The sequence below is a fragment of the Nanorana parkeri genome, unplaced genomic scaffold (genome assembly GCF_000935625.1).
Source record: "Nanorana parkeri isolate BGI_ZX_2015 unplaced genomic scaffold, ASM93562v1 scaffold1375, whole genome shotgun sequence".
Classification (NCBI taxonomy): Eukaryota; Metazoa; Chordata; class Amphibia; order Anura; family Dicroglossidae; genus Nanorana; species Nanorana parkeri.
In genome coordinates, this window is record NW_017307643.1 from 77029 (window position 1) to 104055 (window position 27027).

Consider the following 27027-nt stretch of genomic DNA (forward strand, 5'->3'; position numbering starts at 1 on the left):
GGTGCAGGGGGGATGGGAGAGGGCAGAGTGACCGGCTGGATGTTGCATATAAGCATCTTTTGGGATGGCCTTAATTGTGGGTATCAAAGCGGACACAGGAAGTATTGTTCATTCTAGCTGTGAGAGCTTCCTTCCTTTTCCAATATGAGTATATGTCCAAGTGTGTTTGGCCTGTGTGTCTGCTTAAAGTTAGAAGTGATTAGGCATCTTGTGGCCGTTAGTACATGTAAACTTTTTTGCATTTTTGAATACGTTGTGGAAATCCTGGCAGAAAAGTGAGTATATTACTGCCTGCCAGAATGGCTGTATTTTAGGGCAGGTCCTGGATATGTAGAACAATATCCCCGAATGTTCAAGGCACCTCCAACTGCGGTCTAAAATGTTTGGCTCGAGGGTGTATAAAAAGGCAGAAGTGTGTTAATAGTGGTATAAGGTTTTGAATTGGTTTTTCGGATTCCTCCATTGTTAATTCTCTTTTTAAAATATGTTCCCATTAGAGCAGGAAATTGTGTTTTGGAGCAATGCAACACATTTCTAAAGGTGTGGGGCAAGGGGTAATGGATTGTGGACAGTAGTTGATCCTTTAGAGTAGCAGAGGGTAGAAGAACTTTGCTTTGTATATCAATAATGTTGCCAATGTGGAAAATGGATTTAAGTTTCCACAGAAACACCATGTGGTGTGTGAGACTATCAAGTATAGCTAATGTGTAAAGAAAGGATAGCTAATGTGTAAAGAAAGGATCAGGGAGGTCAAATCCCTTTTAGTGAATTTCATTGCAGCTAATAAGCCTAGGTCTCTGAAATCTATTGTTGGTTCCCAAAACAAGGATTTGCAATGAACTGGGTCTATCAATAATTCTTCAATCTCTGACCATTAAGTTTAAAAGTACAAAGAGGACCAGAGCATCACTGGTGTAAGGTCCACACGTGTAGGTGTAGTTTATGATACCTGTGCCACCACACTGATGAAGTCTGAGTCTAGAGACCTAGTTATAAAGGCTGTGTAAGTTAAATACAGTTCTCCACGGATCACAACTGTGGATAGTCCTCCTACCACTACTTACAGGAAAAAGGGTAAAGAGATATGAATTCGTAATAGTAATGTGAAGCATTCTTAGTAGAAGTCCAAACTTAGATGGAGGTAAAGTATGCTTGAAGGCTGTATTGGTTCATACTGACTATTTACGAAGTAGCAACAGAAAAGTCCAGCTTGTACATAGAAGTCCAATCCTTAAATGGGAAATGTATAAGTCCATTCAAGTAACACACATTATAAGCCAAAGTAGTTAATAATGGGCAGACATGTCATAACCATTAATGGGCTAGACTAGCAAATGATTGTAAAATATATGACCAATCGCCAAACATCATATTAACCACAGTAATAAGTATATCACAATAACAGTCTGTGGGTTCATCTAAATATATGTGTATACTTGCATTTAGCTGCGTCAAAACGTCCACGCGGCCTGAGAGTCCATGCAGAGTGCACAAGGCAGGGTGCTGCGGCTTTAGCTGGTCAAAGATTCCACGTAGAGTGCTTGAGGGTAGGTGCTGCAGTCCAGGTTTTCCTTAGTCTTGCTCTCTTAGGATATATCCAGGATGGCGAGTGAAGAGGAGAGTACACTATTCTTACATCCAGGATGGCGAGTGGTGAGGTAAGTATAATGGCTTGCTTCCCGGATGGCAAGTGGTGTGGTTGCGGGAGTGGAAATGCGCAACATAGGCTGTATTGTTTGAACACTGAGCATTTCAAACTTCCAAGCTATAATCTAAGACGCTGGCTAGAGAGTAAGAGCGGAGTGATGCCGCAGGAGCTTATTGGGGAGTAGGCGGCGCTTGACTCCATTCCCGGAAGAAGACTGGGTAAGTATCTTACAGGCTTCCATTGAAGATGGCTTATTCATTGTAGAGAGTGAAGGCTTATCAAGTGTTTCTAAGGTTGAACTTTTTGCCTCACTGAAGTTTTAGACATTCCCAGCTTTGAAGCTTAGGGCAAGTGATATTCATGGTCCTACAAAAAAAAGTTGTAGATCCTCAGGGTAATGAAAAGTGGCCAACTTGCTTTAAAGTGGACCTTTACCCCCTTTGACTAAAAATCACAGCATACAGCATTGCATGCTGATAAGAAATCATCTTAAATTCATTGGCTAAACAAACTTCTTTTTTATTTAATTTACAATTAATTTGTTCTACTTCATGGTCCACTTTGGCACAAATTATGTAATTGTGCCCGTGCATTGCACCCTGGGAAGGTTACATCAGCAGAGCATTGCTGGGAAATCGTATCTGTAATCTCATGAGATCTCATGGAAAGGCATTTTCCTCAACCTAAAATGATGGGCATGGTCACATGTCCTCACGTGCCAGAGTTCCAGGATGTAGAGTGAGATCTACTAACCTGCCGTTAGTTAATATGGCCACTGTCAGAAGACTGAGGAAGAAAAGACAAATAAGGCATGCAAAGAAGAAAAAGGCAGCAATTATCTAGAAGTATGTTTTTGTAGATTGTCATTACTAAACATTTCTAAAGGTGCCTTTGTTCTTATTTTGAAGATATGGGTAAAGTTCCACTTTAATGTGTCGCTTGGAGGCTGAACGGGAATCCCCATCGATGGGGTTTGTTGTGGTCCTTGAGCACAGTTATAAGAGGATGTAGGGATCTGAGGTTTTGTAGTGTGATCCAAAAAAGGTCAAGAAACAGCTGTATTTCAGCACCATTAAATTCAAGATGATGCATTTTGCAGGCGTTGTACATTATTTCTTCTTTAAGGATGTATTTGTGTACCTTGCGGATCACATTGCATGGTCTTGTGGTAGTGCCAGACAACCAAAAAGCTTGATGGGCATAAAAAATTAAATGGTAGGAAGACTTCCCCAGTCCATTGTTGAATATTCCTTGTAGGGTTAGTTTAAGGTCTTCATCACTTGAGGCTCTGATCTGTATGTCATTGTGTCTGCCTCTGTTGTTGCAGTCCTTAGCCCTCGTTCACACCTGAACGTTTTGTAGCGCGTTCTACGCTCGACGAACGCTCTACAAAACGCTCAAAAATATAAATCCCATTGTATTCAAAGGTCTCGTTCCCACCTTGGCGTATTTCCGCCCGTCCCTAACGCGCTACAAAACGGCCCACGCCTGAAAAGGTACATGTACTACTTTGGGCCGTTTTGTTGCGCGTTTCCATTGGGATACAGCCAAGTAGCCTTCGGAAACCCGCGTTTGTCGCGCAACTTTTTTACCGCGAATCGCGGTTAAAAAAACGCGTGACGGTCGCGCGACAGACGCGCATATGCAATACGCCTAGGTGTGAACGAGACCTTAGGGTGAGGTTGTTGCTCTCTTATGTCTGCATATTGGGTGATCAGCTAACGAGCTGCATATTTTGGTGTTCCTATTTCTCTAGATCCATATGTGCAGGGATTTGAATCCTTACTTTTTTTGTGTGGATACCCCATTTTAGTATGTTACAACTGAGTATTATTTGCAGTGTCTGGATTGAATCAAATTTCTGTTTCTTTGCATATAGATTTTTTTTTTTTTTTTGCACAAACTTCTGCATGCAAGAATTCAATAGGAAAAATAAATGTATCTTTTGATCAGATTTGCTTTTTGTTGCAAAATGTGCAGTGATTGTATGTATTTTAACTGCTATTTTCCAATTTCAGCTACAGTTATGATTTGAGTCATTCGCTCCAGTACAATCTTACAATCTTACGAATGCCCACTGAGATGATGAAGTTTGAGATGACAAATCAGACACGCCAGGAAGGTTTTGATATATTTGAAGATGAAGCAATAAGTAGCCATGGTGGAAGCAGTGAGTTGTATATCTGCCTATTTCTTGATTGTTTGACTTGTAAGGACAGAATCCAAGTTTAAGCTTGAGATCCCGATTAAGAATTCACTCATTGGTGAAGTTTTATAATATCCAACTACATATCATTAATTGTACTTATTTATGAGCAATATTATTCTGCTGAATTTAATTCCTACACATGTATACCTAAAATGTACTCAAAATAGGCCTGATATTTTTTACAGGGTGCCATTCTGTTTGTATGATTTGCACTAAAATTAGGAAAATTTATTAATCCCTACTATTTATTTTAAAGTAGATATGAATGCAATCACTAAAATCTCATATCTTTTAACATGTTGTAATTTCAAAGTCATTTTTCAATCTTTTTTAATTCTGAAGCTTTTATTAAAATAGATTCTGGTGATCCTACTGTGAAGGTACTTTCTGTTAAAGGCTGACAATGCTTTGTCTTTGTCTCCCAGTTGCTCTCTTGGGTAGTCACATGTTCTCCCATTGGAGACTGTGAGTGGCTATGCTGTCATTCATTGTGAAAGCATATTCTACCATTGTGCTATTGGGAAGACCACCCTAAACAATAATGTGTCGCTGCTGCTGGTGACCATGCATATCGACAGGAAATGGTAGTAGCACTAAAATGCAAAGAAAGGGTACAAAAGGTGAAAACTTTTTTCTAAAAGAAAAAAAAAACATGACTGAGGTTTTTATTTCAGAGTGATTCCAGTGTCTTCCAGTTTGGGTTTACATCGGCTTTAGCTGCACACGTCAAATTTAGGAGATAAATTGAGTAAGGCAATGCGGGGAGGCACAAAGGTGGTGGTGTCTGTTACTTTCTTGGCTTTCTTGAGAGAAATGTATATATGGTTTATTTATAATATTTTACATGGTGATCAGTATCTCAAGGGTCTCTATGAATTCACAACGTAATACTGTACTTGGAGTGATTAGCCTGCTAGCTCTTAGCACACATAACTCTTGGCAAAGACCAGTGAAATAAAATAAACTCAGTTCTCTGCCCTATGTTAATCTATATCATGCTGGGAACAATGATGCTATGGAATGTAGGACGGGGTGTTTTGTTATACTCCTTTATATAAATCTCCATTATTATAAAAATGTATACTTCTCTTCCTTGCTGTTTCCATAATTACAGTATTAATATTTAGTTAACTCCGTTGAGCACAATAGGTATTTCTAACTGGTCCAATCTCTGTTTCCCCCAAGAGCTCCTAGTCAGTGTTGCCTGCAGGTACTGTAGGGCTAATCTGTTCCTAAAGGTTTAAAAAAAATTGTTGATGGTCAGTGGACTGATTACTTTATACAGCAGGAGCTGGTCTGATTTACTTGCTTTCAATTAGCCAGGAGTGTTTAATGATACCAAGGCTTATAACACATCAGGGATCCATCTTGGGTGCCATTTTAAAAAGGAGTTTGGGTAAAAATGGGAGTTTCCTTAACCATTTTAAGCATGTACCTGGGGAGGAAGGGGCTATTGTAGTTTATATCTGTATTTTATGCTGTGTTTTGGGGTTATCCCCTTATATCACACCATTGTATAAGCCATTTTGTTATGCAAATCATTGTACAATTTAAATCATATATTTCCTAGTTTGTTTGCCTGAGGTATTAGACACTTAGCATTTACAGTTTATTTTCAAGTTAGCGTTTCCCATGTAAAAATTATACAAAGTGGTTAGTTTTTTGGGCTCAGGAGACTTTAATTCATATGTTGTATTGCTGGAACTTGCTTAGTCCCAGTCTGTAGCGCAGATTACAAAGTTTAGTAAACTACTATTGTTGCGCATGCTTTAAGCAACCCACAGTTAACTGTATAACAGCCAGGATTTACTTTACTTTATCTGCATATTTACCCTGAGTTGATGACTCAACATATTGAAGCAAGAGTGTGAGCCAGACGACTGACTTTTTCTGAATGAGAAGTTGGCTTTGGTAGTTTCCATGTTTCTCCCACGTTTTTGTTACACTTAGTAAGTGGTTATATTCAGTAGCTGATAAGTGGTTTTAAATAAAGGTTTTCTTTACATTTTTCTCCTTTGGCAGATGCCTTACTTAGGTAATATAATTTAATGAAGCCGTTCTCAACCTTTATACCACAGAAGAGCCCTTGAAAATATTTTCAGGTCACAGGAAACCTCTTCAAAAAAAGTTATATTTACAGTTTACAGTACATTAGCATGATCAGTGAGTTGTAGATGAAAGAATGGTTCTAAATAAGAAATGAATAAAGAATTTGGCATATTTGACAACTGGAGCAGATCAATTTTGGGAGAGGGGCCCCTTTACATTGGTGGTGAGTAGGAAAAAAACTCCTTTTTTGACACTTGAATGGCATTCATCTTTCATCTTCATTCATCTTTCTGAGCCTCATGAAGGGGACCCTTTGAGGCCTCGAAAGCGCTTGCATTTGAGTGGCAATGTGCCAATAAATGGACTATTGCTTGATTATCCTTTGGAGTGCTGGTGACGTTATTTCTTTACCAGAGGCTCCACTAGTCCCAATCTGCTGAATTCATAGAGTTATACTGGTGCCAGAACTATGCCAACACTGTAATGTGGAACATATATCTGGCATTGTCTGTGAAAGTTCTCATTCATCCAGGTCATGGTATATGCACAGTTTGTACTTCATACATCTGACTACGATGATATAGTGACTGTACTTCTGAATAATAACAACACATGAAGCCCTAAGAAGGGACCCAACCAGTGGTTACAAGAAGAAAGCTATAGATCTACTACAACAGCTGGAAAAGGACAAAGCTATTGATCGGGCTATGTATCATCTGCTCTACCCTGGTGAAGCCCCTTCGTATATATATGGACCGAAGATACATAAGTATGGGACCCCTCTCAGGCCAATTGTCAGCAGCATAAACTCTGTGACTTTTAACGTGGCAAAATACTTAGCCAGAGTCCTTGCCCCTTTGGTTGGAAATACACAACAACACATACAGAATCCTCAGGATTTCACAAACAAAATCAAGAACTTAATATGGGGCAGAGAAGAAACAATGGTATCCTATGATGTCACATGCCACTTCACCTGCATGTCCACCACAGAGGCAATTGGAACAGTGAGAACATGGTTGCTACTAGACAACACCCTAGGCAGCAGAACAGAACTTAACCCAGATCAACTGTGTGCCTTATTGGGCCTTTGCCTGAGTACCACCTATTTCATATACAAGGACAAGTTCTACAGGCAGAAACATGGCTGTGCAATGGGATCGCCAGTTTCACCTACTGTGGCGAACCTGTACATGGAGGAAGTAGAAACCAAGGCCCTGACCACCTTCCAGGGAATTACACCCAGTCATTGGTTCAGATATGTGGAGGACACTTGGGTCAAGATTCACAAACGAGAGTTACAGGCTTTCACTGACCATATCAACTCAGTGGATGATAATTCTCTCGCTCGCTGCCTCTTTTCTGTCTTACTCCCTTGCTCTCTTTCCTTTGCTAGAATATTCTGATTGAAGTGTTGGCATGTGTCCATTGCACAATTCCTCTTTTTTCCTTTTACTATAACATGTTGAAGCAACTCCCATGCCTTAACACTATTACATAACACAATAATTATTTCTTTCCATGTGCGTTTTTTTAAAGATGGTTAGGCATGGCTGGAAATTGCTAGGAATTTAATGAGGCATCCTGACATTTTCCACTGGCTGTTAATACTGAGCACCCTTACATCAAATGCAACAGAAATAGGTAGAAGTTGTTAGAATGAATGCCAAAGCATCTTCCTTTTTACAGCTGCAAGTATTGTAAGCATGGAATTATGTAATTGTAAAACCATAATCATAATCCATTCGAATAATTATAAAGCACACCAAGCAAAGTCATATAGAAATGTTATCTAAAACACTTTCATCTTGTGTTTTTTGTTGTTGAGCAGTGCATTGTTGTTCAGATATGAAAAATAAAAATGTTTAACCATTGTCAGAGGAAACTCATTATGACTCTAGCTCTGTAAACTTCATATATATATATAAAAAAAGAATGTTTTGATGGCCATATATCACAACTACTTCTTGGATTTAGTCTGTTGACGTCAGAAGATAAGCTTAAAAAATTTAGACTGTGTTCTTTTGTATTGAGGTAATCCAGCATTACACGTCAGTGTAAAACTTCACAGTAGATAAGACATAAAAACCAAACTTTCGTTAACGTTTCTACTGTGATGGGTTTGAGCCAGGTAGATTACAAGAACAAACATATTTGGTTCAAAAATTTTCACTGTAATTTATTTTTAAATATATTTTCTCCAAGGCATTAATCCATAGAGAGGAAGCAGAGAAAGGAAGGGAGGCCAGCAAGGAAAGGAAGATAGAAAGAAGGAAAGAAAGTTCCTTGTTTATTTGATAAGAGGTTATAATACCATAGACATCTGTATATGGTATTATAACTTCTCCTATGCACCCCAGAATTAAAAATGCAACTATAACTATTTTCAAGAAATTCAATTGATTAACTGCATTGTGGATTCCATCATGGAGACCTAATGTCTGTCATCATACTGTTCTATTCTAAATGATGGAGGGCTCCAATGTCCATATCTCCTGTAAGAGTATACAGACCAATAAGTTATTCAGAAACAAAAGTTTTCAGGACTGGTCATACGGTGTATACAGTTGAGTCCATACCGGTAATACAGTGTATGCAGTCAAAGTCTGAACATTCACATAAATCTGGCCATCAATTCATCTTTCTGACCCCTGACAAGTATCCTCTAGACACTGGTGCACAAACCGCAGCTCTTTCGTATTTATTTTGTGGCTCTTAGGCCCCAGCAGCAAGGGGTGAGGGTGTACCTTGCTGTAATGGTAGTGATCTCTAGCAATCTCATGTATCCTGTCTCCGACCTTTGACTGCAGCATGACCTCAGTTTTATTATGTCTGTACTTTCTGACTATCTCTGGTAGTATGCCCACAGTCTCTAATCATCTATGGTAGTTTTTGTAACACTACATACAGTATATTGGTTATTATGGCTCTTTGGTGATGTCAGGACTGCATTGGGACCCCTATATCATGAAAGTTGACCACAACTTCTCTATGCTCTAAACTGCTGCTTTAACAATGGAGTGTGGGGAAGCTGCCTTATCTTTAATTTGAAGCCTCACGTGTTTAGTTTTTGCACAGGTTTTTTTTTTTGTATTTTAATATTAGTCCCAATTACAGCAGAATACTAACAGAAAATTAATTTGTTATCCTTCGCTGTAGTAAATGAGAGAAATGGCATTAACCATCTGCTAAAATGAAGGGATTGATTGAATCAACAATATTGCAATGTTTAGATGTGTTCTGCCCAAGGGACCAACTTAGTTTATATTCATACTCTCTGTCCCCTGTAATGGTGGTTACCGAGTCTGCTAAAATTTGATAGGGCATTCCTTTTGTAGCAGTATTTCACTTGGATGCATTTAACAGTTGACATAACAGTTTCTATTAGGTATTACATTGGGATGAAGATGTGAAATAGAGTAAGGTGAGACATGGTCCTGGGTATTTTATAGGAACATCCATGAAATCCTTTTCATGTATAAATACCACCAAATATGTCTTACATCATCTTGGTTGCACCCCTTAAAGTAGTTAGGTAAGGAGATTCATTTTAGGCCTAGCATCTGTGAAAAACTATTGCAGTATAGTTTTCTTTGTAGTTCCTTTATTGATGGACTATTTAGTTACTTCTCAATTTGTTTGCCATGTTATAGATGAAGGTTTTGCACTTAAATTATTCTCCCATGTTGACTCTTAAGTGATAGCAGTAATGCCCACAGCTATGCACTAGTATTTATATAGTTTAGATCAGTGGTTCCCAACTTTTTCTATGCCCACACCCTTAGGAAATGTTTGATTAATGTATGCACCCACTAAAAAAATATCACATTTGAAGATGTGTAGTTTCTCATTTTTGAACCACATACAATACTTGAGAACAAATTGAACTTAAAAATATACCGTATATACTCGAGTATAAGCTGACCCGAATATAAGCCGAGGTACCTCATTTTACCACAAAGAACTGGGAAAAAATATTGACTCGAGTATAAGCCTAGGGTGGGAAATGAGGCAGCTACTGGTAAATGTACAAAATGAAGATAGATACTAATAAAATTACATGAATATTTATTTTGAAGAAAAACAATAACCTAGCTCTGTAAGTGGAAAAGGGGGTACAGGGCTACATATCATGTACTACGGATCATTTAACCCATTCATATTAGCAGAGGATTGTAAATCTATTGTTCAGTGCATTCTATATGTAGTATATAGTACATGTATATAAGACTGTTATAAATAGGGAAGCATGCAGTGACACGACGCTCGGCGAGGTAAGTAAGAAGAAACCTGACCAGCGTACTCACTTTCCTCAGTTCTCGAGACGCTGACTCGAGTATAAGCCGAGGGGGGCATTTTTCAGCACAAAAAATGTGCTGCAAAACTCGGCTTATACTCGAGTATATACGGTAAGCTTTTAAGTCAATGCATACAATTAAAATATAAATTGGGCAATTCAATTCTAATTTATTTACTACAAACTAAAAAAGGTCAAATCAATTTCATATTTTGTACATAAAATGTAAAGACTTCTTTGCTCCTACTTCTGTCCAAACGTAGAATGTGATTTTGCCAAACGGTGGAACTTTCTTGCTGATTGCGATCCACAGGTCTGCCTGTGGATTCTAGCAATTCCTAGATTTTGTCCCGAGTGACAAAAGAGAACTTGAATCCATATTTACACAAGTATGTTGCAAATGGAAAGAGGACATGGAGTGCTTTTCCGCCAAGTCTTGGAAGCATATCCAGTGTTGCACACCAAAACTCGTCGAAGGTATCGTTTTCAAATTGTATAATTGCATTTTGAGAGCTTGATTTGTTCGCAAATCAATAAGACTTTCTTCAAACATTATCTTCTGTCTCTCCCACGTTCCTCAGTCCTTGGCATTATATACAGTACATGGAAGTTAGTGGCAACAAAGGAGGGATAAGCGCAGGTTTGGTCCAGTGAATTCAAGTGATGGAGGGAGGCCCAGTGCTTAAGAGCAGAGTAGATTGGCGAGTCAAGAGGCCCTGGGGGATGAAATCCTTAACAAACTCTTGCAATCATACTTTTATGAGTGAAACCATATACAATGATTATTTCAGATGTTAAACTGATTTAAAACGCAATACTGGTTACTTTACTCATATGATAAGCTTGTTATTCTCTCCTTTTGTTTAAACAAGACTGCTGTTTACACAATGCAACCACCTACTACCACTGCGCAATGCACACTCCAAGCTGGATGGGTGATGACACGTGCCACGTCACTAAGGGACACATACCACTTTTTGTCGCACCCCTGAAATTCTATCTCACCCCCTGGGGGAGCAGGCACCTCAAGTTGGGAACTCCTGGTTTAAGTAGTCAGTAAACCCTGTAATCGGGCACCTCTTACTGAAGATCTTAATAGTATGGATTCATGTTGGCTATTCCCCTGGTTTCTTTGTGGCTGGCAGCTTTAGTAATTTCTTTCCTAATTACAGTTATATGTGTTATCTCAACAGTTGCTGCTAAAACTCCTTCTGTAATGTTATTTAGCAGCATTTATCAAGTACTCCTCCAATACATCAGATGTGAAATTGGTAATTTCTAGCATCAAAGAAGAAGGATTCATTGATGATCTCCAAATACTATGCTGGTTTTATACTGGCTAGAGATAGTGAGCTTTCTATTGCTGCATGTTTTTAACCAAATATACAGTAGTAAAGGCTTGCATATGAATATATGATCTGAACGAGAAAAGCAATTTTTTGAGATTGAATAAAATGTAAAATCTTTTTTAGTACAACGCATGGAATCAATCAACATCAGCTCTAACCATAAAATATTTAGTTCCTTGGAATCCATATTATGTAATAGTCAAATAGTAGTGCTTGTAGCCAAAGTACTGTTCATGGTGATTTTAAAAGTCTCCCATCAGGAGTACTTTTCATAAACTAAAGGTAGGTTCTGAGAAAAAAAAACTGTGTGTGTGTGTCATTAACATGAACTGCTTAAAAAAAACCCCTTGAATGAGTTGCTCAGTTCACAAAATACAGATGTTCGTCGCTTACCGACTTACCTGTTTTGCGACCACTCGCACTTACGACTGACCGCCGATCGACCTACGACCTTGCGCGTCAACGTCAGTGCCATGCGTCGCCGGCGGAAGTGGTGTCCTCCAATCTTCACTGCGGGTCCCGGTAAGTATTTTCATTGCCCGATGCACAGAGCATTCCAGTTGCATCATGCAGATGGCAGAGTGAGAATTTGGCGGGAACCGCATGAAAGCATGCACCCCACATGCATGAGTACAACGCTTCAAGCTGGTGGGGGCAGTGTTATAGTTGGGGCATGTTTTCCTGACATGATTTGGGAATAACGTGTGGAACAACGTCTGAATAGCACAACATACCAAAGTATCGCTGATCAAGTTCATCCTATCATGTTGATGGCGTATCCCAATGGAGATGGCTTCTTCCAACAAGACAATGCGCCATGCCACGGTGCTCGTATTGTGCAGGAGTGGTTTCAAGAACATGAAGGAGACTTTACCTTGCTTAGGTGGCCCCCACAATCACCAGATCTCAATCCAATTGAGCATTTGTGGGACGAAGTTGAAAGAGCCATCAGGCAGCTGGTTCCACAACCATCATATCTCGCAGAACTGGACAGTGCTGTCAGGCATGGTGTCAGATTCCTTGCATCACCTTTCAACATCTCGTGTAGTCAATTCCAAGAAGAATCGCAGCAGTATTGAAGGCAAAAGGTGACCCAATGAAGTACTGATGGGGTGGTCATAATAATCTGGCCACTCAGTGTGTATATATATATATAATTTTATAGCTGAAATCTCGGTACTCTTTAACATCTGCAGTGGAGATGGAACAAACAGGCCCCATCAAGCTGATGCATTTTGCTCAGATATTACAGAGGTGGAGGAAGGGGAGTGGATCTTTATAGACAAAGTTAATCTATTATTTTGCTGGGGAATTTACCATTTAGCCATGCTCGTTTTTAGGGGACATAACGTTGCTGAACCTAGACCTGACCAACTGAAGCAAACCCAGATCATAACACTTATCCAGTGGAAGGCTCTTACCTTATAGAAGCTATTTTGGCACGTCTTCAAGTGAATGTGAAGGAATAAGTTGCAATTCCCTTTTTAAAATTTGTTTGCCAGTTATAGGTATATCGTAACCGCTCTCAATGTAAAGCAAGGCCAGCTGCCACATAAGTATGTTAATAAGATACAGTAAAGTATTTTTATTAATCACTGCTGCCGTCTTTACTCTGCTTTGAAACAAACTTGAGGTTGCCATAGAAACTGAAAATGTACACATCCACACTTAAATCTCTCTATACACTGCTTACCTGGATGTTGCCAAAATAGATCTGTCTTGTAGAAGATAATTGTCAGCCTCTTGAGAGGTGGGGTGTTTGGACAACTGTTTGAAAAATTGTGTTCCCTCCTCATATTTCATACCCAAATTTTGACTGCCATGGAATAGTAATAGTCTATTCACTGATAATAAAGAAATATGGTTTTCTCAAGACGGCACGTGTACTGAGTTTAGTGTACTCCCACACTTTCTTCTTGTAGCTGTCACACAGAATATCAAGTTTATCTATCCTGTTGTTGCAAACATTTCAACTGAACCATCACGACAACTGTCTTTTCATTGTAAAGAGCATTGCAAGGCACTGGACATGTGCACCAGCAATACATTTGTTTAGTTTAGTTTAGTTTTGATTCAGACTTTGCATTATTTTGTTTTTCGGATTCGGGTCCAAAATTAAATTTGTTTCGGACGAAATTCGTTAGCGGTAGTCCGCCCGAAATTCGTTTATGGACGAATTTCGTTGCAGCAAAATTACATTAGGGAAATTTTTTTTTTCTTAGTCTGCAGATGAAAAAAAAAAAAAGCGTGAGGTCCCCCCCCAATTCATACCTTTTAGGTCTGGTAGGAATGTTAAAAAAGTCCAGACTTTTGACAAAATCCTTTTAATTGAAAAAAAAATTTTTTGACTATTCTTTTAATCATTTTTTTTTAATGGATCAATTGATGTAATCCAGCGTCAATCAGGATGCAGTACCCTCCCCACCCGCCAAAATTAAAAAAGTCCCGCCGCACGACGACCACGCCAACCCGACGAAAACACGCCGCATAATGACATTCAGCCCGAATATCAACAGATGGGCGGAGCGAGCCGTGGCGTCACAGCTGTCGAATGCTACATAGCATTCGGGAACTCCCGAATACTATTCATGAGTTTCCAATTGCTATTCAGGTCTGTGAGCCGAGATGTCATAATTCTTTTCAGATGGCACCTCGGCTCACAGACCTGAATAGCATTCGGAAACTCATGAATAGTATTCGGGAGTTCCTGAATGCTATGTAGCATTCGACAGCTGAGAATGTCAAATGGGCGGAGCGATCGCTCCGCCCATCTGTTTATTTTCAAGCTGAATGTCATTTTGCGGCTAGTTTTCATCGGGATCGGACAGGCGTCCTGCGCCGGGTCGGCGGGGGGCCTGCATCCTGATTGACGCTGGATTACATCGATGGAGCCATTTTTTTAATTAAAGGAATAGTCAAAAATTGACTTTGTTTTTTTTTTCCAATTAAAGGATTTTGTCAAAAGTCTGGACTTTTTACTAACTATTTGATTTAACCCTTTAGTGAATGGGTAGGGGTACAAGTACCCCTTACTCATTCACATGGGGGGCGGCATCTGGATGCCCCCTTATTTAAAGGGGTACCCCGATGCAAATAAGCCCCCTAAAAAATTTTTAAAAAAAAAAAGTTTTTTTTTACATTATGTTATTAAACATTTATTATTACCCAGTTTTTTGGTAAAAAAAAAAACTGTCAACCCTTAAAATTGCGCGCACCCGCGAAATCGCAGAAAACTACCATACCCAAAATTGGCCATAGACGGCACTGCCAAAAAGGAATCAAATTTAGCCATATTTAAGAAGTAGCACATGTGTCTGATATAAAATGTGGAAATCTGAAAGTCAACCCTGTTCAGTATTGATCAAACTAATTATTTTGCTTTTCCAAATGCTTTATTCAAGAGAAAGCAAAAGACTGCATACAGTGTTCTAAGTGGGATTCTTTCTAAGATGTTAGATGTGTGCTTTAAAACATGTCCCCTTATAGGAGAACTATGAGGTGAGTGATTTTCGCTCAACCTCATAGTTCGAGCCGGCATGTGACAATGAAACTGTCACATGTCGCCTCAATAGATCGGGAAGTGAGCGAACACATACCGTCGCTCGCTCACTTCTCGATCATGTCACTGCAGAGAGTGGTGACTGTCACTCACGGCTCCCTGCAGGAATCCCCCCCCCCGCTCCGATTCGCCAGCGCTGACTGGCGGAACGGACGGGGAGGGGGCGGGCACAGCTGGCTCTGCCTCTAGATGGGCAGAGACAGCTGTCAATCACGCACCTGGGTGGATCTCGACAGTAATGTCGGGATCCATCCCGGCTGCGGCGGTCTCAGTATACCGCGAGCTGTATACTGAGCTTTGGGTCACGGGAGGACGCTAGTTTTATGTCCTCCCGTGACCCTTAGGAGAGCTATGGGGAAAAGCCCTGACCCCATAGTTCTCCTTTAAGATATATTTTCCTTTTATTTTATCCTTAAATATACTGCATATGGGGAGATGTTATAAATAACTAGAATTTGGAATTTAAAGCAAACCTGTGTTTTTAGCTTATTTAAGGCAAAGCAACAGAGTGTTTTAATCTCACCATCCTCAGCAGTATATACTTGTCTTTTCTTTGTTCCCCACCACTGCGCTCAGCGTTTGGATCGGAAAGAAATATCTATATTGCTCATCTATATTATTTCAGTTCCACATTAAAGAATATATGAGCCAAACTACAGTAGAATAAGCTTCATATCTATGGTGTAAGTCAGTTATCAGCTCCATGTGCCCCCTAAAACCCCATGAGTACACCATGCAGTGGGGTGGCTTATATCAAGGATCCCCTGCCCATGTGTACCTTTACTGCCTTGTACCCCTTTTTTATGTAAAAAAGTTTTCAAACTATCATCTATAAGTGGAATTTATCAAAACGGGAGCAGACAAAATCTGGAGCAGATTTGCACTGCAACCAATCAGCTTCTCTCTCTCGTTTTCAAATCTTACCTGGTCGAACTGAAGAGAGATGCTGATTGGTTGCCATGGGCAACTGCTCCAGATTCTGTTTTCTCCAGTTTTGATAAATTCCCCCATATGTGTTTAAATCATTTTAAATAATTTCAGTAAGTTAACTTCAGTAAGTTCACTTCATGGATCTTGTATGTTGGTTCCATTTAGTTGTTGACAGGGAGTTCTCAATATATTAATCAAATATATAATATAGAATATGTCTTTTAATCTGCACATTTAAAAGCTAAACATGCTAAGGTATATTTTACTAAGTATAGCACTAAGAAGTAAAATTAATTTCCTGGTGATATTACAGGAGCAGGAAATATAGCACAGATACCGATCCAGTCATCCTTTTCTCAGACACTGAACATTATCTATGGACTGAGGCAGGGTGATGCATTGCATGTATTTTATTTAAAGTGACCATAGTGTAATTTATCTGAGAGGCAGGCAAACAAAAACATGCTACGTTTTTTTCAAACAGTTGCAGATCCTAGAGTATATTGGTGATATAGAGATTATTGCAAGATCTGAGGATGTACTAATTGTAAAATATAGCACTAAGGATGGCTCTTGTGGTCAATTTGGAAAAAACAAAATAAAAAAAAACAAAATAAAATACTGTTTTCTGTATAATAGAGGTACTAAATGGTGACTTTTGGTGCCCTCTCTTAGACTGGACATTTAGTTTTAAACATTTTAAATGTTCGAATGTTTTATTTCAATAGTTACATAGTAGGTGAGGTTGAATAAAGACACAGGTCCATCATGTTCAACCTGGTTTATTCCACTGTAATGCATGCAATTTCTCTGAGCCACCTTCCCAATTGTAAAAAGGTTCTGTGGAAATTTACTGTTGACTTCCTAGAACAGGTATGTTCCTCCATACAGTAGCATAGGTCCATTTACCTTTGCTGTGATATGGCATCCTTTGTAATACTACCTATAACATGCAAGCAATTAATAAAGTGTAGTATATGTACCAATAATGTTATCAATACTAACTACTACTACGAATTTTGTAAAAAGTACAGTGAAATCCAACAATGATATCCTAGATATTGACAGCAGAGGCCCGAAAATATGACCAAACTCATGTTCATTAAGAGAAATAATTGATGAAATATGAGTGCTACCATTCCCGATCACCATTTCAAAATGCTAGAACTAGGCCTGAAATCACTAATACCAAGGGTTGCAATAAAAGCCCACTCTTAAAACTACCATTTAGCTATCTAAAGTACTTCAGCTTATTTTTCTATTAGAAAGCATTTTGAGAATGTGCTTCAGGTTTGGGCACCCATTCACAAAAAGGATGTTGCAGAACTGGAGAGAGTGCAGAGTAGGGTAGCTAATTAAATGAGAGGCATGGAGGACCCAAGCTATAAGGAAATATTGAAATTAACTTACAATTATTCTCTGTTGAAGAGGTGTTTAAGGGGGGCTATCATCACCTTTTTATCACCTTTTTATAAGTACATAAATGGTCTTGGTGCAAAGTTTATAACTTTAGGGTAATAAGAAATGACACGGGGACTCTGCCTCTGGAGGAAAAGAAGCAGAGCCTGCATATGAAAATATGTTTTTACTGTAAGAGCTGTGAAAATATGGAACAGACTTACACAGAAGCTGGCTCTGGCCAGCTCATTAGATTTCTTTTTTTTGTGAGTTGATGCACGGAATAATTGATTTCCTTAGAGGATCAGGATGGCGTTTTATCCAGTTGGAGCGCATTGCACCACGCTTTTAAGTTTTTTTGCCTTCCTTCAAATCAACTGCTTTGTTTAGGCTTCTGAAAATGCAGATTCTTTTGTTTACTTATTTTTTCTTTTTTTAAACCAAGTATTTTTTTTTCAACCTAACTATGTAACTTTGCAATTACAGACCATAGTTGCCTTTTGCCTATTTGTACTCCCAGCATTCTCTAGCCAACATCACTCAACTGTCCTGTAAATTACAGTATTACAAAAGCTTCATATTGTCTACCATTTGCAGTTACATATTTGCTCTGGTTTTTATGTTAGCATGCAAGCTTTATTGCTAACTAAGCTTTTGCCTTCCTAAATTAGGAAACCTTATTAAAGGGCAAATTGTGGCTTCACCCTGGCAGGTTCTGGGGCATAGGAAGGCCTTGACCCTTTTGTGTCTGACATACAATGTCATAAAAATTATAATATATGTGCTTATGTTCAATTTATTGTGTATAATGTATATTTGATGTTTCTATATGTGGAAAAAATAATATACAGTATTTAGCAAAATGATTAATATTAATTTGCTGTTTAATTTTTCAAAAATCTCTACAGGTGTTTTTGGGATATGCAGCGAACCGTACATGAAATATGTTTGGAATGGACAACTTTTAAAGTGTGTGAAAGACATTGTACATCGTGACTGGCTGCTTTATATAATTCATGGTTTTTGTGGACAGTCAAGTATCCTTTATAACCTTGGTTCTCAACTGGTGGGTCATGACCCAAAAGTGGGTCACGACTCCGTGTTCAGTGGGTCACTGCATGCCTTTCACTTTTCTAGGCGAGAGGCTCCCCTGCCTCCCCCTTGCGCAGCACTGTCAGTTCTCTCGCCAAGCAGCCATTCAAAATATGCTGCCCGGCACTGACTGTCAGCTTGAGGGGGGATGAGATGGGGCTATGACCGTGAAGGAGCTCCATCCATACATACATTGCTTACAGCTCCCTCACATGTCCTATAGAGGTGCCTGGACCAGAGTGACCTTACATTCTGGCTCCCCGCACCTCTACAGGACATGAAATGGAGCCGTAGAAAGCAATGCACATATGGATGGGGCTCCATCACAGCACAGCAGCCCACACTGGACCTCAGGCTGAGGATACACTCTAGTTCTTGTAAGGTAGGGAGACTGGGTGGACCCCCCCAAAAAACAATTTTTTTGCAGTGTGCATGTGTGTGTGAGATTGTGTCTGTGTCTGTGGTTGTGTATGTATGTCAGTGTTTTTGAGGGCCCGTTCACACTAGTACAGTGCATTAATCGCATATTACCGTGTGAGTAAGACAGTGTACCACGCAATCGCATCTACCGTGCATTCTGGTGTGGGAGATGTGTTGCGTTGCCATTCAATTGAATGGTACCCCAAATGCACCTCCCACCCACAGTTAAAATAGCCTGCACTGGAACGCGGGGTACCCTAATTCTGTGCATTCCATTGCGGTGTGACTTGGGTCGCCACTTAATGACCAGGAACAAATGTGGGTTCTGAGGTTAGATAGTTTGTAAACCACTGCTTTACAACATGATCAATGAAATGTGAAAGAAAGATGAGTTTCATATTATGCAATGACTGTAATGAAAGTGTTTTTCCTTAGAAAACTGTGAAAAATATTGTTTGTGTCGCATAATATTAGTTCACTAAAAATTTTATCTTTCTAGTGAATGTAATTTACTATTTAAAGCATGATCAGCATAATCTGTGCATGTTAAGTCACATGTCGTGAATAGTTTATATATCACAGATCTATTATTTGTTCAGTTTGCTTTAGTCCATTATATCACAAATTTTGCCTAAACAAATCTACCAAGAGCTGATAATTTATGGCCGGCCAGTCTATGTGACTCTGATGGCAAGAAGATCAAGCAAATTTGCTGGGACACGTTTTTTAAAGAGAGGAGCAAATTGTGAGGTGAGGCTTAATGTTTTGAGTGCTGAGTGTTTAGTAAGAGGGAGGATTTAATAGTATTAAAACTGTATTAAAGTTGACGTGTCATTAAAATTCACACTTTACATAAATTACCAGGGCACATTTCAGCATAAACATATCACATAATTATTTTAAGTAAAAAACTGCATAAATAAAAAACACTGGGGGGGGGGGGGGAGATAAGTGAACTGGAGTAGACAAAATCTGGAGCAGCCGTGCATGGCAACCAATTAGCTTCTCTCTTCAGTTTATTCAGTTAAGATTTGAAAATGAAAGTGGCTGATTGGTTGCCATGCACAGCTTCTCCAGTTTTGAGAAATTCTCTTCACTTCAAGATCCCACCCTAGGCATCCTGGATCACATTGCTGAGCATTGTCTATGTTTCATGGCATTAGGGACTTCTGCAAACTTTCAGTGGAGTTTTGTGGGTTCTAGTCCTGCTAACATTTCCTGCCCATGTTGTAGTGTTCAAACTTTTCCTGATGCATTTTACATGGTATAAAAATATGTAAAATCTAACAGGAAGACTAAACCCCTACATTTATAGCCTAGTCTGCATATCCGGGAAAACTCAAGCCCAGATATCTTGCTGCAGGAACCCCTAAGAGACATACAAAATCATTAGGTGGCTTAACTGCCCAGCATCTACCAAATGCTGAAATACCAGTTTTGGAAGGCTTGCTTTTTTTAAATTAAATACATAATTTTATCATTTGAAGCAGCTGTTCTTTATTTAAGGCATGCATTCAAATCCTGTTTTCTAGCCATAAGCAGAAGGACAAGGGAAGACTGCAAAATCAGGAGGATCTATAGAAACCATTAGGACTGGGAAATTATCTCCACTTGGATATAGCAACATTGTAAATAATTTAAAGTGCGGCCACAGGGCTAAAAGAAATGATACTTATAGATAGCTATAAATCGGTAAAAAATGTTATTAAACTTGGGTGTTTCTCTTGTCTTTTAGGGTGATGTTGCCAATGAAGTAGAGACAGAGCAAATCGTGCACGATGCCTCTGTGATGTCATTTACTGCAGGAAGCTATTCCTCCTATGTACAAGTCCGTGGCTCAGTCCCTTTGTATTGGTCCCAGGACATTTCCACTATGATGCCAAAGCCACCAATAACATGTAAGATGTATATTTTTTTGGGGTGGGAAAGTTTCGGTTTAAAAATCGGCACTGAAAGCTGCTGCATGGTATGTCAAAGGTGTTATTGTTAATATGCAATGGTTTTCAGTGATGATTTTCTACTCTAAGCAAAACCACTGTCATGACATAGGGGTGGAAGGTTTGGAAGTGGGTCTGCAGGCAGCTTAGAAGTTTCAAAATCTAGCAATCAAGGAAGTGTCGCTTTTCTGGCAGAAAATACTTGTGGGGCTGTGATTGCTTCTGTTGGTGCACCTAATATAAATTGACATGCTGTGTTATATGTAAGGGTAGGATATGGTTACAGGGCCTTTATAAAGATCTGATATAAGAATGTATTTTACTATGAACTGAAGTTACTTATCCTCAGTAACTCCAGTCAAGCCTGTCCTGAAAGTATGAATGTGATTAGTGGCTGCGAAGAAGTAACTCCAGTTGTTAGGATAAACTCATTTTTATATATCAGTCCATAGTTTTACAGCAAGTGCTAGTTTGTTCACATCCTCATCCACTGTGCACACCATCATCCATCTTATCCATACACACTTCTATCTTACATACAGGCAATAGTTTTCTTGTGTTATCTTATCACTGCCATGTCTATGATTCACTTAGACCTTTTTGTCTTGGCTGGTGAATGACTACTAAGAGTAAAAAAAATTGTTTTCAAATGTTTGTCAGTAGAAAAATAATTCCAATGTGTTGAACAATCAGTTTTGGGATGATATTTTTTAAAGTAGTTCTATGATGAACACTTAACCTGCAATCTAACAGAACTAATAACTATCTGACTGTATTAAATGTCACCATGCACTTTTTGGTGCATAGACTGCGTTGCTTCCTAGGTACTTGCATCACCCTAAATGTGACAGTACCTGGGTCTGCTGATAAAGGGTTCAAGCAATGAGACTTGTACTGTGTTATGGGGAGGGGAGCAGCACCGAGTCTCCATATTAAGGAAGTGGAGAAATTGTTAGGCCCTAAGTGATCTTACGCTAGTGAAGCTCTACGTGATCTTAAGGGTGACAACATCAGTTGTGTCTATGGTGTTCGCTTATTGTATACCACACACAAGGTACAGTATGTGTTGCCAGCTTATGCTTTTAGATAGCAGTTGCTGTTAGCTCTGTAGTTTCCTTTCTTTTAATTTGTAGGTTGGATTTAATTGACACTGTTAGTTTTAAAGATTAATTAAAATTAATCCTGCTCAACCTTCCTGATTTTTTTAGAATCTTTTCATGAAATTTGATCCTATGGATTCCTCTAAGCAATTTAACTCTGGTGTTCCTCAAAGATTTGCACACACAATGTTTAATTCATGTAGTAGGTGATTTCTTAATAAAAGCAGAGGACCTTTATTCCCTTTCACTAAATATTACATTAACATGCAGTTCTGAATGCCAATTTAAAATCACCCTACATTAATTAATTAAACAAACTTGTTTTTCATTTACTTACAAATAGAGTTCATCTACTTCCTGGTCCAGTTCTGGCACAAATCATGTAATGTGCCAAAGCATTGCATCCTGGGAAGGTTACATCTGGGAAATTTCATCTGTAATCTCATGAAATCTCAGGGACAGGCATTTCCCTCCCCTGAGATGATGTACATGGCCACATGTCCTGGTCACATGGTCCAGAGTTCTAGGTAAATGGAGAGATAGTAATCTGCCCTTAGTTAAAATGGTCACTGTCAGAAGACTGAGAAAGAAAAGAGAAATAAGGTATGCAAAGAATAAAGAGTCGGCAATTATCTAGAAGTATGTGTTTGTAGATTGTTATTACTAAACATTTCTAAAAGTGTGTTTGTTGTTATTTTAAAGGTATGGGTAAAGTTCCTCTTTAAGGAGTGCTTGTAAACTTCTGGTTTCAATTCATAGTTGAGTATATATAGTATATATAATTATATACACTTCTAGGTGCCTACATATTTTTAGCAGTTTACCCCCTTTTCCACCAGTAACAACGTCTCTTTATGTTCATGAGCAATAATAACATATTTCCACTGTCTTATACTGTATTTTATGTTCTGCCAGTGGACCAAGCAGATCCGTATGCCCATGCTGCAGCTTCCCACTTTGACCAAATGCTTCAAAGATTTGGGTCACCCATTATCATTCTAAACCTTGTAAAGGTAAGAATTTTTTTTTTTTAGACTAGTCAATTGTGAATAACATTTTAAACCATGCAATTAATACTGTGTTCAGTGCTGTTTCTTGCTTGTACAGTACAGGACACAGGCAGATTTAGAGACAACTGGGTAATATGACGGAATCATCAGGCAATTAGACACTGACCAGAGCTGGGGGCAGCCTCCTATAACCCCTCCCACAACCAACAATCCTCAGTGTTTTGCTAGTGTCCTTAGGTGATGGATGCCTCCTCTCTACTGAGGGAGATATGTGTAGTTTATTTACCTTGTAACGTGATTCTTTAGTCAGGCTTTCTCTTTGGATGCATCCAGTCGTGGTGGCAACCTTGCAAGTCAGTGCCCCAAAGCAACAGCACATTCCAGGAGTGGAAAATTGCCTGCGGTACTTTCTCAGTCTGCAGCAGCTGGACTCGGGGGAATGGCCTCTTCACCTCAATGGGTTTCGGGGCATTTGCTGCCACTGGGGAATGCCAAAAATGGATCTCCTGGCATTCAGACTTAACAACAAACTCAACAGGTGTGTATCCTGGTCCAGGGATCCAAGAGCATTCACAGTGGATGTGCTGGTGGCCAGTTGGATTAGTTCTTGCTAATCTATGCCTTTCCTCCCTTGAAGATCCTTTCTTGCCTCTGCAGGATTGAGGTGGATTGCATCCCCGCGATCCTTGTGCCTCCCATCTTGCACCAAAAGAGTGTTGTTTGCAGACATGCTTTTGGATGCTCGCAGACTCTGCGTGGCCACTTCCAGAATGTCCAGATCTTCTGTTCTAAAGCACGGTATTCCATCCTGCTTTGCGGTTGCTATCTTTGACAGCTCGGCTGTTAAAGCCCAGGTCTTGAGGGATACAGGTCTGTCAGACTCCGTTATTCCTACACTTTTCCAGGCCTGGAAGTCCACCACTCGCAAGGTCTACCATCGTACCTAGAGGGCTTACTTACAGGCAGTACTATCATCACAAGGATAAGGTCTTTCTCGGGTCTAGAGATTAATTTTTTTGGTCATGGTGGTGTCTTAGTTTCATCTTAATCAGGGCATCGTCCTTCTCTCTTTTTCTCCTGCTCCAAAACATCCCATGGAGGTATCTCTGCACTGCTTGGATGCGGTACGGGCTCTCTGAGTTTATTGCATTGACTCTTTGTCCTTCCTGAATGACCTTGCATAATTTCTTGGTGAATTAGACAGGTTACTGTGCATGCCTATTCTGTTAAAGGTAGGGCCCTGCCCTTTTCGCATCAGGCATCTACTAAGTTCTACCAGGTGGATGCCCCGACCTCTGCTTATGCTGGCTTTGATCATAAGTTGATACAGGCTGCTAACTAAATTAGAGTTTCCCCTTGTCTGTTATGTGGGCCTGTTGGCTGTTTTCTGCTGTGTTGCTAACCCCTCTGTTCTATTACTTTTGGAGGTCCGAGCCGTTTCTGACTCTGCCTGTGTTCTGTAGTGTATTATCAAGAAAACTGGATTTTTGACTTACCAGTAAAATCCGTATCTTGGCATACAGCATAGGACACAGGACTCTCCTCTTTATGCCCTCTATTGTTTGCTACAAAACTAAGGATTCTTAGGAGTGGGAGTTGTTATGAGGGTCCTCACAGTCAGTATCCAGTCAACTGATAATACCTGCATATTACTCAGTTGTCTCTTGCTATATTAGTGTCCTGAACTGTACTATAATATGTTCTCACTATGAGACAGATTTACAATGGTTAGTGGAAACCACTCTCTGAACGACATACCAGTGATTAATCCATACTGAGCCTGCCTTTGTACATGTCATTAATAAATTGCATGATGCGGTTTTTGAGCCTGCAGTATCCTTTAGAGCCTTAGTTCTCAACTGGTGGGTCGTGACCCAAAAGTGGGTCGCGACCCCTTGTTCAGTGGGTGGCCATATGCCTTCCACTTTTCTAGGTGAGAGGCTACTCAGCCTCCCCCTAGCGCTGTCCATTCTTACACCAAGCAGCCATTCAAAATATGCTGCCCGGTGCCAAGTGTCGACTCTAGGTGGGCTAGGGGTATGGCCACGAGTGAGCTCCATCCATATGTACATTGTTTATACTGTAGCTCCTTTGCATGGCCTGTAGAGATGCCTGGACTGGAGTGACATCACATTCTGGCTCCCAGCTACTCTACAGGCACACATGGGAGCTGTGCAAGCAATGCACATATGAATGGAGCTCCCACTGCCGTGCGTTCCATTGCGATACGAATTAGGTCTCAACTTAGTGACCGAGGACAAATGTGGGTCCTGAGGTTACACAGGTTGAGAACCGCTGCTTTAGAGTGTTCTTTGCAATTTTGTACAGACAACATTTAAAAGAACACCGCAGGCTCCACCTAACACCTGATCAGAGACGATCCTAATAACATGACCTGTGTAAGTAATTTAACCTAATTTCTCCTCCTAGCACTTTTTACCTCCATAAAGAGGTTTTGTTTTTTTTCCTTTTATCAAGCTACGTGGAGAATATGCAAAGCACAACACCAAGCTTAATAAATGTGCTGATATTTTCCTTTAAAAATTCAATGCTATGACCAAATGGTTGTGCTAGGCCATACTGCTTTTTATAACCCAACCCCTATATGTGCTTCGTTATTTTGTCAGTTACAGAGATAACAATAATAACTTTAATTTCAATAATTATGTTTATGGAAGGACATCAAGCTAGACTAGAGAGTGAGGCCATTAAACATGTACTCTATGGCTCAAACACATGGAAAAGGTGTGTTTTATTAAATGAACTAATTTTCTGGGAAGTTTCTGTTTCTGTTCTCTGATCCAAGATTTAATATCCAGGTGTTAAGTAACATGGGGAAACCAGTTATCCTAGTGGACACATGCTGTATGCTCAAAGTGTGAAAGCATTCTATAGATTAAGTGAACCTTGCTCCTCATAGTGTCATAAGGATGTTTTTTAAAAGGAGGAGGCTTTAATTAAACATCGATATGTCAGTTGACTATGCCTTTTGTGCTTTCCAACACATTCTAATGTATTTTGTAATAGCATGGTAAAGGGAAAGGTAGTGCTCCTTTAGTAACAATTCATACTCAAATTTAAGAATCTGATTTCTATGTTACCTCTACCTTTCATTCCTTTTCATTTTTTTTTTTATACCGCCTACATTTAAAAGTAAGATTATTTTACTGGATATTTTCATGTTAACCACTTTATGATGGCCTATAACAAATCTGTATATCTATGTTCTTTCTGTCTTTCTGTTCTTTCTTTCTGGGTGATTAAACCAGTAAACGGCTTGCAATTTTCTATGATTAAACCTATTCAGAATATGAGGATACCAGAAACCATAGGGACTATTGCGATTTAGCAGGCCATCCATTTGCAATAATGCAGCACAGTGGCGTAGTGGTTAGCGCTTCTGCCTTGCAGCACGGGGGGTCTCTGGTTCGAATGCCAGCCAGGTCACTATCTGCAAGGAGTTTGCATGTTCTCCCTGCGCTTGTGTGGGTTTCCTTCAGGTACTCCGGTTTTCTCACACACTTCAAAGACATGCTGGAAGGTTAATTGGCTTCTCTCTAAATTGGCCATTGTATGTATGCATGTGTGATAGGGACCTTAGATTGTAAGCTCCTTGAGAGCAGGGACTGATGTGAATGTGCAACTATGTAAAGTACTGCGTAAATTGTCGGCGCAATATAAATACGTGTAATAAATAAATAATGCCATGGGTGGTGCCAAGATAAAGTAATGAGTGATTCAGCTAATGAGCTGCTTTTACTATGTCTTTTGGCAAACAAAGTTTTATTAAAGATTTCAAAAACACAAGAAACAAGGTATAAAGTGCAAACACAGTATTAGCTGGTCGCAAAATCTGTGTGCAAGGAATATAAATACAAGCATCATAAATAAGTAATATACTTCTGTAAAACTATGAAATATCATTAAAAAAACAGAAGAAAAGAGGCTGACCTGAATGCCAGCGACTAGAGGTAAGAGAAAGCAAAAGCAGAAGACTAAGGAAAAAGAAACGGAGAATAGAGAGAGGTG

At 39.5% G+C, this 27027-nt stretch overlaps 1 protein-coding gene across 1 annotated transcript in view; it reads left to right on the plus strand.

Moving 5' to 3' along the window:
• FIG4 (FIG4 phosphoinositide 5-phosphatase) overlaps positions 1-27027 on the plus strand; it is a 252711-nt gene that overhangs the window by 76057 nt on the left and 149627 nt on the right. The window contains exons 6-10 of the mRNA XM_018569658.1: positions 3667-3818; positions 18348-18476; positions 19601-19701; positions 20687-20849; positions 22904-23001. Of these exons, the coding sequence (XP_018425160.1) occupies positions 3667-3818; positions 18348-18476; positions 19601-19701; positions 20687-20849; positions 22904-23001 (643 nt within the window). The remainder of the gene's footprint in view (positions 1-3666; positions 3819-18347; positions 18477-19600; positions 19702-20686; positions 20850-22903; positions 23002-27027) is intronic.